This window comes from Epinephelus lanceolatus, chromosome 19 (genome assembly GCF_041903045.1).
Source record: "Epinephelus lanceolatus isolate andai-2023 chromosome 19, ASM4190304v1, whole genome shotgun sequence".
Taxonomy (NCBI): Eukaryota; Metazoa; Chordata; class Actinopteri; order Perciformes; family Serranidae; genus Epinephelus; species Epinephelus lanceolatus.
In genome coordinates, this window is record NC_135752.1 from 35594450 (window position 1) to 35607217 (window position 12768).

A 12768-nucleotide genomic window follows, 5' to 3' on the forward strand; every position below is an offset into this window, starting at 1 on the left:
CCCGTGTGATTCTAAAGCCAAACCCTGTTCTTTTTTCCTAAATCTAACTGCGTGCTTTTGTTGATAAGGTAAAAAAAAAAAAAAGAAAAAAAATCAATTTGTGGTGTTGTACCAAAGTAGTGCTTTTATTTTGAAAGACACTGTATACAAATGGTAAATTTCCTGTGAAGATAGAAGTGTATCTTGAAAGAAGAGAACTTAACACGGTGTCCCAGAACGTCAACAACTAACGCACCCAGGGTACCTTGCACGTCGTATGTGGACGTGGAAAGTCCATGACCAAACGTCAATATGTGACGAGGTCGGAGTGAGAATGTGTTGAAAAGACATAAACCAACAACGTTAGCCCACCTCCTCTTGGGTTTTTTAAATACCCTTTTTTCTTGGATTTATACGTGTAAAAGCACACGGTGGATAAATATGTAATTTCATTTCAGTCAGACAAAGATTTATATTTATTAAGGATTAATATTTATTTGTATGAAGATCAAAACATCATGTAAACTACACATTCTTGAGAAACTGTGATGATTTATAATTTTGTTTTTGGCTTAACTTTTGTGAAAAGAATGATAAGTGTCTCTTTTCAGCTCCCCCTCCCTTCACACTTTTAAGACGGATCTTAAAATGTACATGTTCGGTTGTGTGTAGTGGTTTTAATATTTTCTAATCTGTTTTAAATATGTAATTGTTCTTACGAGTGTTGCTTTATATATGTGTATATCTTATATTGCTTTATGTTTGTGTGTCATTCTTTCATTTTGTACAGCACTTTGGTTGTTCTTCAATGTGCTGCATAAATAAACGTAATTTGAAGTGGTTTGATTGTCTGTACTTAATGTTAAACTGATGAGACGAGCCGTTTTATTTGTCGTAATTATGGGTGATATTATGAGTGACTAGTGTGTGAGACTGTATGTGTGCGGATCCAAGGAAGGATATCTAATGCTAATGTGGGGATCGACAAACCAACGAATGAACGAATGACCGGACAAACAACCAAACAAACTAATGAAAGAAAGCAAAGACAGTAAGATGTTCAAATAAACACAAGAAATCTGTGCTCTAGATAAAGGATAAGCGCTTAGTGAATAAACTCCTAAGCCCTGTGATAAGCTATTAGGGCAATGCTTAACGATACAGACCAATGAGCAGTGATAACTAACACGTCTTTGGGGTCATCAAGAAAATCTGCTGATCAACTAATCAATTAGTCAACTAATTGCTGCCGCTCTGGTTCGTAGGTTTGTTTGAAACAGACAGAAAATTACCAGAGTTATCCTTAAAGGTTAGGAATCAAGGTCAGTTCCCTCCAAAAATTAGAAGTATATACAATATATTCTGACATGTGGCAGCAAAATTCACATCACCTCAAATATAATGTTGATCTGCAACCAGCTCACATCACTCTGCGTGTCCTTGAATGCAACTAAAAACAGCTTTTAAAAAAGAGTCCCTGCTCACAGCTGCAATAATAAATCAGTGATAATAACATCATCTTAAATAAAATATAGCAGAGTCCATGTTCACTCTGTGATGGATTGTGTTTCTCTAACTCCTTCCAAAGTCTCTGCAGGTTGAGTTTCACCCTGTCGTGAAATCAGTCTTTAAAAACTGTTTATTAAGCTTCAGTAAATGCTGCACTAATTATTTGGTTAATACACTAAACATGCTGCTACATATAGTTAAAGAGCTGAACTGCAGGAGTGTGCTTCATCAGAAAACACAGCATTAGCTCTTGATTAAGAGCACAGTGATGTGTATAATCATGTTAATCAGGGGCTCATATTCTGGGGAGCTCTCCTTGAAATAAAAGGTTAAACCCCTCTAAGCCCACCTGTGCTTCACTGCTGCCGCTGCGGCTGCTGCCGGGCCGAGAGTGCTGCTGATTAAAATGGGGTCACCTCCAACTTTCTGTCGTGTTTCTGTCTCTGCTGATTCCTGCCTTCCTTTTGTCTTATGAGCACCTCTTCTCTTCTTTCTACCCGCTGTGTCTCTGCAAACTGTCTCCATGCTGTTTGATATAATTCTGCCTGAACTCCTTCCAATCAAATATAATTTATAGATTAACTGTGCGATCTATTTACAAGGGATGCAAATGAACATACATGATTAGAACAGCATGCACATTTTTGCAGTAATAACCGAACATCCCGCCACTTCTTCTCCGACCCAGAATAAATGTTGGCATTGCGTTGCTTTTGTACTGATGTTTCACCTGTCTGTAACCGCTGTAAATCTACACTCAGCAGTTTAGCACATGCCTTCTGGTCATGCAGTAAATTGTACACATATAGATCCTTTTAGGGCCGATGTTACGATGACATCAGTTTGTTAGCTGGAGGCCAAACCTGCCTCTCCCCCACAGGGCTGTAGGCTACATAGGAGTCTTAAAATGTGGTCTTGTTGTGTTATTGGGAGCCAGAATAGAAGGAGTCATGGCTCAAAACCAGCCGCCACTGCCCGTCAACAAAAACAAAGACAAAGACAACTATGGTTAAATGTGATAAGATGAAAGGACTGGACCGAGGTGATCCATAGCCCCCATGCCAAGAAGCTGGACACCGCACTCAACGCTGCCCTACGAACTGTCTGAAGATGTCTACGAGCCACCCCAACAAACCAACTGCCTGTCCTCGCAGGTATTGCTTTAGCAGAGCACAGACGAGTGAATTCCACCTCCTGCTCCTTCCACAAGATAGCTACAGAAACAGCACAGCGCTTGCGTCTCAAGTCCCAGTGCCCCTTTACCACATGCCCAGAACTGCTCCGTTCAACACCATCTGATACCTCAAAGGCTGCTTGAGTCAAGGCATGATGGAGGGATCAGTGAAAGTCAGCAGAACCAACAACTGAAGACCCCACAGATGTTCCCGGCCAGCACCTGCCCTGACAGCTATGGACAACCCTCAACCGCCTGAGAAAAAGCGCGGAACGTTTTGCGCAGCAATGTAAAAATGAGGTTTCTTGGACAGTGCCCACTGCGAATGTGGGGATCCACTACAAACAGTGGAACACATAATGACCAGCTGCCCCAAACACCGGCCACCAAATGGCGATTGAGGTCTAACTGACCTGCACGATGAGCAGTCTCAGCCAGTGATCTGTACATAAGCTACTTATTTTGGAAGGCTGCAATTATGTCACCAGTGAGCTGACAGGAGTAAAGAAGGAAGCGGTCCCGAGCAGTGTAGTGAAGAAGCAGGTTGTCCCAGTGGATAGATCAAAAATCCTTGGAGACAAATGCACATGTTCCAAATATTGAAGGGTATGTGTGCCCTGCCCCCTAAATCTACCTCTCTATCAGAGAGGAGAAGTTATATTGACAAACTCATTATTGTCAGTCAATCTCTGTGTCCCTTCTCGTCACCTTGCTTGTATTTGAGAAATGATCCCACTGAATGGCCAGAGGTGAGATGTAAGGTCAGATCAGGCTGAGTGAGATCATCATTTAATCTAACAAAGATCATAACCTGGCATTACACGGCTCAGTTAGCTCCAACCTCTACAGTTTGTCCGGCCACATTAACAACTGTAACTTATTTATGAGTGTCAGGATCCCACAGTGTTCACATCCTTCCTGCTGATGCCTCACGTCTTATTGCCTGGATCCACTTTTGTCTTCTTAAAGGCTCAGTTTCTCAGTTCGGCAGCTTATAAAAACTTAGTTCTGGGTTCTTTACCCTGTTTGGTCTCACAGCAGCTTTTGGACATGTTTCTGTTGTTTGTGAGCAGACAGAAATGACAAGGAGGCACCTTCACACAATATAAAGTCAGTGGAGAGCGATGGACTGTTTTCATCTCTGGCGTAGGTGGGACTTAATACTCCACCCCCATTTTGTAGCTAAAACGTCTAAAATGACATACCCAAATTAAAATGACTGTAGCTTCTGAACCGCTCTGACTACATGCATGCATGAGGTCTTGCCAGAAAGAAAACTCTCTGAAGCTTCTTGTGAAAGTGTCAGAAACACTCTAGGTGATACAGAGACAGAGTAATGGGCCTTTGAATTCAGTAAACAATTTAAGATTTTGCCTAAAATAAAGTAAAAAATGTGTTTCAGGATGAATAACTGTCTGTGGCTTCATCTGAGCAGGTAAATGACACTGTGGGGCTGTAGGCACACTATCAATGAACATTTATTCAAATTTGAAGAAGTTTGCTCAAAGTATGACCATTCTACAGTGTTTTTTCCATGAAAAGATCCAGGCGGAGGCTTCAAAACAGTGCTATCAGTGATCAAACAACACTCAGCCAGCTTCAAACATTGCACCTTATTGAAATCAGGTGTGATTATGATAGCTGATGTTGTTTATGACACAGAAATAAAGCCATACCAAATAAAGCCATATGAAACGTGAGAGTTATGATCCCACTTTCTAGACGGTATATCTCAGCCAAAAATAGTGGTAGGAGCGAGACTCTTACCTTTTATAAAACAGCTATGTACCCATTTACGGCTCTGCATAAGATCACGAGTAATCCTTTAACTTTTCCCGTCGAAAAACGGCATGACATGACTTGTCACCACTCATCGCGATTTTGGACTTTGTGTGTTTAGGCTACTCTGGTGCGAAATACATAATAAATAAAAGAAAAACAATTTTATTTTTGAAAAGTCGAGAGCTTCCTGAATCCGGCAATACCAAACATCACATGGTTTGATGACGTAGTGTGCCTGGGAGATACCATTTAACGGGGGGGGGGGTCCTGGCAGAGTTAGAGAGGTTAAATGCACACTGTCCTTACTATTAAATGTTGTAAGTTGTAAATGTGAAGCCGGTATAAGATTCTTTATTCACTGCTGATGAGTTTATTAGTATGGCGCTGCATTATATTTTATGAACTCATAAAAAGTGTAGGGTTAGCCAACTACTGAAGATATAGCCTACTGAATGTATACACGTGCTGCTTTTGCTTTTTAATGATTATAACAGTGAAAAAAAGACCGATCCTGCTGTACAGGAACCAGTGTCTTGTGTGGCGATCAGCAGTGATGTGGTGGTTCACTTTTACACTGTGATCTGTAGCCTATAGTTCGGCTTTAGCTTCTAACTATCGTTGTCTTTTTAACCTGTTGTTGTTGCTGCTGAGTCAGTTTGACATCCTGGATATATCCTTTCTACTCTCTGCTTTTATTACTTCTACTTAAGGAAAGAATCTGAGTACTTCCTCCACTGCTGAATATACAGATTTTTTTCATACACAGATATTACTACTTCCCTGCTGCTTTTCTTTCTCCAGCATCCCTTCATGTTTCTTTTTGCCTCAGCCTCACTTCCCCTCATTCTGCGTCTCTTTCTGATGCTTATTCTCCAAAAAAGTTTGCAGCCTGAGGATCTAGTTGTATAATAAGGCCAGAGTTACTCAACCATAAGAAACAATCTCCTCCATCTCCCCCTCACTTCCATTTTTCTCTCCTCTCACTCACAAGTAATAGGAAGGCAAAAAAAAAGAGGAGCAATTCGACTGGAGGAGGACCGCAGGAAGGAAGTTGAAGAGGAAACAGGAAAGGTGATGTAATGAGAGGAGAAGGGCGAATAACAAGAATAAAGGGAAGAGGAGAGGATCTATATTTTTAAATTAAGTGGACATTCACAACAAACTCTGTGCAACAACACAACACCAGCGTGGGTCGATAAAACGGCTCCACGTTGGCTTTTGTTTCGCAGCCAGAGCTCTTGAATCGGTCTTTCTGGCAGATTATCACTCTCACCCCAAGAAATTAGACCACGCACTGATCCAGCCTATCTTCATACACAGGCACAATCCACACATTAAAAAACACCAACACACACACTAACACATAAACACACACTAGCACAAGTCTGCTCTGTGACATTACATCTCTGCTGGGTGATCTCATTAACCACAGACACCGACGGTGAGATGAAACCAGCGATGCAGAGCGTGATACGGAGTGTGTGTGTGTGTGTGTCTACAGCAGGTGTGTGTGTGGCTGCAGTAACAGATCGAACATTTGTGCATGCACGCGGGGGGAAAGACGGGAGTGACAAGGATTAACAAAAAGACTGAAGCATGCTGGGAACTGCTGGATGAATTCAGATGAACGTGTGTGTGCGTCTGATGGGTAAATTATTAAAACACACAGTAAAAGAAGCTCTCAGACATTCAAAGGTGCCACGAGATCAACTGTCACTTTGGCTTTTCAAAGTAAAATCAAAGGCTGAAAGTGACGAAATCCTCTGGAACAAAAGCTCAGATCAGCTGCAAAGAATCATGTGAGGATATGACAGACATCAATTTTCTTTTGTTGTTTTGGGGGCACAATCACCACTGAAAAAGCAGGTACTGGTTGCTACACATTTGGTGGCTAAAAAGCTGCTGGAAAGACAAAGATGACTCACTAAATCACAACCAGTTTTGTTGTTTGAAAAATTATATGAGGCTATGAGAGACTTCTTTTGTTGTGATGATGTAAACAATTATAATCAACCCAATTTCCCCCAAAAAATGCTGGGATTGTAGGTTTCTGCAAAACATGGATATGTGGATTAGGCACAAAAAACAATCGGAAAAGATCATGTTTTGGCTGAAAATACTCAAGTTTGGGGGCAGCAGGAAAAGCAGAGTTGTCTGTAAAAAAAACACTAATTTTCATGCCACTGTTGCGGCAGGAAAAGCAGCTATGCCTCATTAAAAAAAACAGTTGTTTAAAAAATGATTAATAGGGTTAGTGGATAACGCTTAAAATAAAGACGTTTTGCAGCATAAAAAAAAAAAGTTTGTTTCATTAATGTGTTTTAGTCCACTGACGACTTATTTTAAGAATTAGGTCAAAATCAAAAACATATTTGACATTTTTAAATAGGATGGAATTAAAATTAGCACGTTAGAGCATCTTAAATGTAGTAGCGTGACCACTAAATATCAACACAACTTTTGGATAAAAATCCCATTTGAAAACACACCTTTTCAAGCTGGCATTTAATAACTAATTTAGTGGTGACACACATATTGATGATGATTTTATTATAATGATTTTATACCTAGTATTTATTATTGTGATTTTTGTCTGGTCATCTTATTAACTTTTATTGTATATTCCAGAATTGTTTGATTTTATGATCTATGTTTACACTGCTACGTGTTTGGGTTATTTTCTAACTGTGACTTATAAGGTGTCCTCGAGTGTCCTGAAATGAGCCTATAAATAACATGCATCATTATTATTATTATTATTATAAATATTAAATTGTTTTTTCAAGATCAGAGCAAATCCTGTTGGTTGTACTGAACTAGTTTGTCAGATTATAAAAGACTCACTCAATAATGCCAGAGTTGAAACTATTTAGAAAGATACCTGCAAACTGATACCTTAATTTTTTAAAGTTGAACCAGTGGACTATTTTTTCAGAGTGTATCCTGGCAGGAAAAGCAGTTATCTCCCAGTAAAAAAAATAAATAAATAATTTTTTTGTGTCATTACATTGGCAGAAAAAGCAGCAATGTCTTGGTAAAAAAAAATGCTTTTAATGCCTAAAAAGACACTGGAAACACATCATTGAATCACAAAGTCAACCAGTGTTTGTTGGTCTTAAACAGCGGTCTGCAGCTTGACAGGCGTTGTGCCTAGGCGTCAACATCCACCATCCCTTTTCCTTAAAAGTCAGCTCATACACTGCATCACTTTAGAAATGTTGATATATGTATAAAACGTATAAATGTGACATATCTGTGGTTTTCAGGAGCGTTCAATGCCAACATTTTTTCTGGCAGCTGGGCTGTCATTTCTATAGCCAAGCACTTACCTAAATCCAACATGCTTACAAATAATGTATGAACTCGATTAAGGCTACAACTGACAATGATTTTCATGCTCGATTAATCTGCATAGTATTTTCTCAATTAATCATTTAGTCTATGAAATGTCATTGTAGAGCCGATGGTGACGGGATCCTTCCTGCAGCATTTAGCCTAAACCTGACTCTTCATGTTTATATCAATCACGAGATATTCTTTCTGAATGTTGATTTTGTTTACACCAAACCCTGGCTACATTTAACAGGCACATGTGATATACTGCTATGAGCTTGTGTCCTTTAGACACGTGATTAAGATGAACTTTGTTTAGTTACTGGTAACTCTCCTCTGGGATGTGTGCATATGTCTGGGACTGTGTGTGAGTGTATTTTTAAGTTTGGGGTATTGATTTATGTGTGGCTTATATGCCTTTTCAATTTGCCCAGAAAAATAATATTTTTAAAAAATGTCTGATGGTGACATTTCAAGTGCTTTTAATGGACCATTATTCCAATACCCATTCTTATTATGTTAACAACAATATAAAAGGAAGACAGAGAAAAGCAGGAAATTCTCATGTTGGTGACACAAAACAAATGTTTAAGGTTTCAACTGATAAAAGACTGAAAGAATTCAGCCATTATCAAAACAGCTGTCGGTTAATTTTGTGGCGTTCAGCATCTTGTTGAATCGAATAATTGTTTCGTATGGTAGCCTACAAGGGCAAACGCACTGCAGCGGCCCAAAACATTTCCATTAGGAGAAGCGTGCTGCAGCTTCAGAAACAATGCCAATTAAAAAAAAAAAACACATTCAAAAAACCAAAACAACACACTGCAAATGAAAAACATGCAGCAGAAAGCCAAATACATTAACAGTGAATGCACTGCAAATACAGAAACAATGCAAAGTCAAAAAACACGCCAAGCCAGAAACAAATCCAACAGAAACATATATTCTTTTTTACATTTATCCTTAGTCCGTTACAATATTAGCAAAGAGCTAACTATGCAAATCTGTTGCTCCGCCCCTTTTATAACTCCACCCTAACTTGGGGAATAATGCTAATGAATTATTCAGGTAATTCATTCAATACAATTCTATCTATATACTATAGGTCTCCATCTACATCAGAGGAAGGATAGGTATCTGCACAGGTATCATCCATCTGTTAGTCTATCATCGATATTCAATGGTTGGACCAATAGATGTACACGAAATGGGTAACATAGATCCACATGTCAAAACAGAGTATTGAATGTCTGAATATTAACAAGACTGTGAAACTGTGTCAGTAAGATACCTGACAAATTAGAATACAAAGTATATCTGGTTTAATTGAGGACATTAGTTGAAACTGAACTTAAGTTTGAAGGTCAAAAATAGAGAAAATGCGCTATCGATGACTGAGCTGTACCACCGAGTTACAACATTTTATCAAGCCTAGCTAACACTTGCTGGGAGTTGGTTACATAGTTCAAAATGGTGCTATGTTTTAGGCAACAAGACAGCTGTTAAGATGATATATGGTTGGATTCGGTCACTCACGTAGACAGCTCAGTAATCGAAAAACTAGTACGACAAAGAAGTTCACTTATGTCAGCCGAAAACACTTTTTGTCACTGAACTCAGCTGAAACATGTCCAATCTCTGTGGAATATTGCGGGTCACTGTTTGGCGGTATTTTGGTCAACTGGCCAGAAGCACAAAAGGATCGACCCTGTGTGACCACATAGAAAGTCCAAGTGTTACAATTTACCCCGCGTTAGGTTGTGCCACGCGAACTCCTTGATATTAACTCTTTCCCTGCCACTGACGAGATTTTCAACCCGCTCTCACTCCGAAGTCGTCGAAATCCAGCGCTTGGGCAGTGACTTGCAGTGTCAGACAAAAGCCGTCCTTTAATGTTGGCATGATATGCGGTCGCCATTATAGTTTAACGGTGCTTGGCAGTGTCAGGGGGAAACGAGGTGGGACAAGGAGGAAAGTTAAGGCAGCGAAAGTCCGAGTAGGGAGGGCGGGAGGTTTGGTAAATGGGTCCAACAAACTCCGACTTTCACCTGGGAGAGCGGTGTTTGTGTCCCGTAAGATTCTAAAGCCAAACCCTGTTTTTTTTCTTTTCTGAAACCTAACCACGTATTTTTGTTGTCGAAGGGAAAAAAAAACATCAACAATAATAAACATTAAATTTCCTTTAAAAACGGAAGTTTATTTTGAAAGAACACAATGCATGCAACAGCGTGAACTTCACACGGCATCCCAGATCATCAACAACCAACACACCCAGGGTACCTTGCACATTGCATCTGGACGAGGACAGTCGATGACCAAATGTCGTTATGTGATGAGGTCGGAGTGAGAATGTGTTGATGATGGACTCAGACTCTGACAATTCCTGTTTTGATCAACATTCTGAATCTGAGTTGGACGAAGAAGAAAACGTGTTTGGTGGGACGAAACGGGATCTCCATGACAGTGACAGTGACACATGGACAAGACGACCACAGAGGAGACGAAGACAACAGTATTGCCATTGAAAGTGACGTGTTCCGCTATACCTCAAAGAGAACATTATTTTCATTATTGTTATCATTACTATATACATTTATACAAATCAAACTGACGTAAGGAAACACGGACACAACAAACACCAACTTTCACCAGAGAGAGCTGTGTTCGCGTCTCGTAAGATTCTAAAGCCAAACCATGTTCTTTTTTCCTAACCCTAACCACTTCCTTTTGTGCCTACACGTAACCACGTGGTTGTCGAAGGAAAAAAAAGGTCAGTTAGCTGTGTTGTCCTGACATAGTGCGTTTATTTTGAAAGAGACTGTATGTAAATGGTAAATTTCCTGTGAAAACTGAAGTGTATTTTGAAAGAAGACAATGCATGTAACAAACAGACACAGCGTTCCGAAACATCAACTACCAACACACACAGGGTTCCTTGCACGTCGTATGTGGACATGGAAAGTCCATGGCCAAATGTCAATAAACTGTTGTTTGTTTTGTTGTTTTTGTTTAGACTCTAGGGGGACACGAGACCACAGTGTGGAAGCTAATGAGGATCCATAAAGGATAGAGAACAATGAAGGATTTTCCACAACCTGGCAACCCAAAATGTGCTCTTTTTAAGGGCTTATGGAGATCTAGTGAATAAACTAATAAAAAATAATAAAGCAGTGTCTACTGTAGCGTGCTACCAAAGCAGCAAACATAGGCAGAGCATGTTTTTTGGAAGTCATTTTCCACCATCAACACCCACAGCCTCTCCTCCTCCCTCCATCTGACTGCCTCCATGCTTCAAACATCAACTTTCCCCCTGCACACTTTTCACTGCCGATGCTCAAACTGAAGGAATCCCCCCTGTCTCCCACTCTGTGCGTGAGAATCAGTGGAGCTGCAGCGCGTGTGTTGACAGGTGATCTTTCTCTCTGCATTCACTCCTGATCGAGCCTACCCACGCACACGAGTGGGCTCCGGTCCACAGGATGCTTGTGCAGCCTGGACTGTTGTGCCAAACTGGTTTGGAGGCTGCCTCGCACAGTAAATAGCCCGCAACAGCGTTTATTTCAAGACTTCAAAGGCTGCTTCAGACTCTCTCTTTGCCTCTCCCTCTCTGTGTTTCTCTCCTCCTACGAGTCGCGGGAGGAGAGATGTCTCAAAACAAGACAGGGATGCCCAAAAACAGAAAGACGAGTTGTTTTTGCAGCGTTTTAAAAAAACTGAACTCACGCTGCTGTCATTGGGATTGGATAGGAGCCAAGATAGAAAGGACAGAGAGGGGGGTTTAGATTAAAATAAAGCATGCAGAGGGTTGTGTTATAGATGAGAAATAAGACTGTACCTCCTGCTGAGACGCGGCTCCACAGCAGCCCGATCCACAGCACCGCGGACAAGGTGATGCGGAGTCGGTATCCGACCGAGCAGGCGGCCGGTGGCATGGCGACAAAAGCCGGTCCAGAGGGTGTTGGAGGAGGAGGTGGTGGAGATGGAGGTGGAGGGTGTGTAGATAAATATAAGGTGGAGAAAATGCACAGGAGATAATGAGCTCTCGGGTCTGGCTGGTGTGCAGGTAGAGCCGGTAACGTCACGGTCCGGATCAGAGCGTGCCGACGGTCCGCATGTCAGCGCAGCATCCTCCTGACTGCAAGCAGCGCCTCCTGCTTTCTGCCTCCGATCTGTCCTCCTTCTCTCCTCCGCGGACTCTTCTGTCCTCTCTCTCTCTCACACTGTCTCTGCGTGCCCCCTCACCCGCCCACCCCCCCTCCACACACAGACCTGACCTCAATGGTAATGAAACTTTTGCTCAGAGAGAGCGTGTGTGTGTGTGTGTGTGTGTGTGTGTGTGTGTGTGTGTGTGTGTGTGTGAGAGAGAGAGAGAGTGTGTATATGTGTCAGGGTGACTGTTGTGGGCTGCAGTAAGATCAGGACACACTTACATAAGATGGAGATGGAGAGAGGGGGAGAGTAGTCCAATGTAGTGGTGCAGATTTACTGGGTGGATGAGGGGATGTTTGCAGGGGTGGTGGTGGTGGTGGTGGTGGTGGTGGTGGTGGTGGGGTTGACTTACGAGCCATCTCATCCTGGAGCTGGTAATCTGTTTAAGTAGCAGTATTTCACTGTAGCAATCTACTGCAATCCGAAGCTTTACAGGCTGAACACACTGCAGGCTGATAAATGCTGACCACTGGAGATGTTCAGGAAACACTGGTCTCTATCGATGCAGCTTGATTGATTGAATATTAATGGGTGTCATTGTTAGTAGCAGTAGCAACAGCAGAAGAAGAAGTGGCAACAGACGGTGGTGGAGGATGTCAAAATACTCCAGTAAAGTGAGAACAATGAGGACAGTGTAGTGAAAGTAGAACAGGCTGTTCTCCAGCACTGTTTGTATGCTAGTTACAAAAATGCACCAGAATTGGTATTTAATATTTGTAGAAATGATCGTGAAGGCAACGAATGCGCTAACGGGGGTAAAGAAGCAGGTATGAGCGAAATTC

At 41.4% G+C, this 12768-nt stretch overlaps 1 protein-coding gene across 2 annotated transcripts in view; it reads right to left on the bottom strand.

Moving 5' to 3' along the window:
* sez6l (seizure related 6 homolog (mouse)-like) overlaps positions 1–12083 on the bottom strand; it is a 106109-nt gene extending 94026 nt beyond the window's left edge. For both annotated transcript variants that reach the window (XM_033647678.2, XM_033647677.2), the window contains exon 1: positions 11613–12083. In XM_033647678.2, the coding sequence (XP_033503569.2) occupies positions 11613–11709 (97 nt within the window). In that variant the 5' untranslated portion in view covers positions 11710–12083. The remainder of the gene's footprint in view (positions 1–11612) is intronic.
* Between the last annotated feature and the right edge of the window lie 685 nt (positions 12084–12768).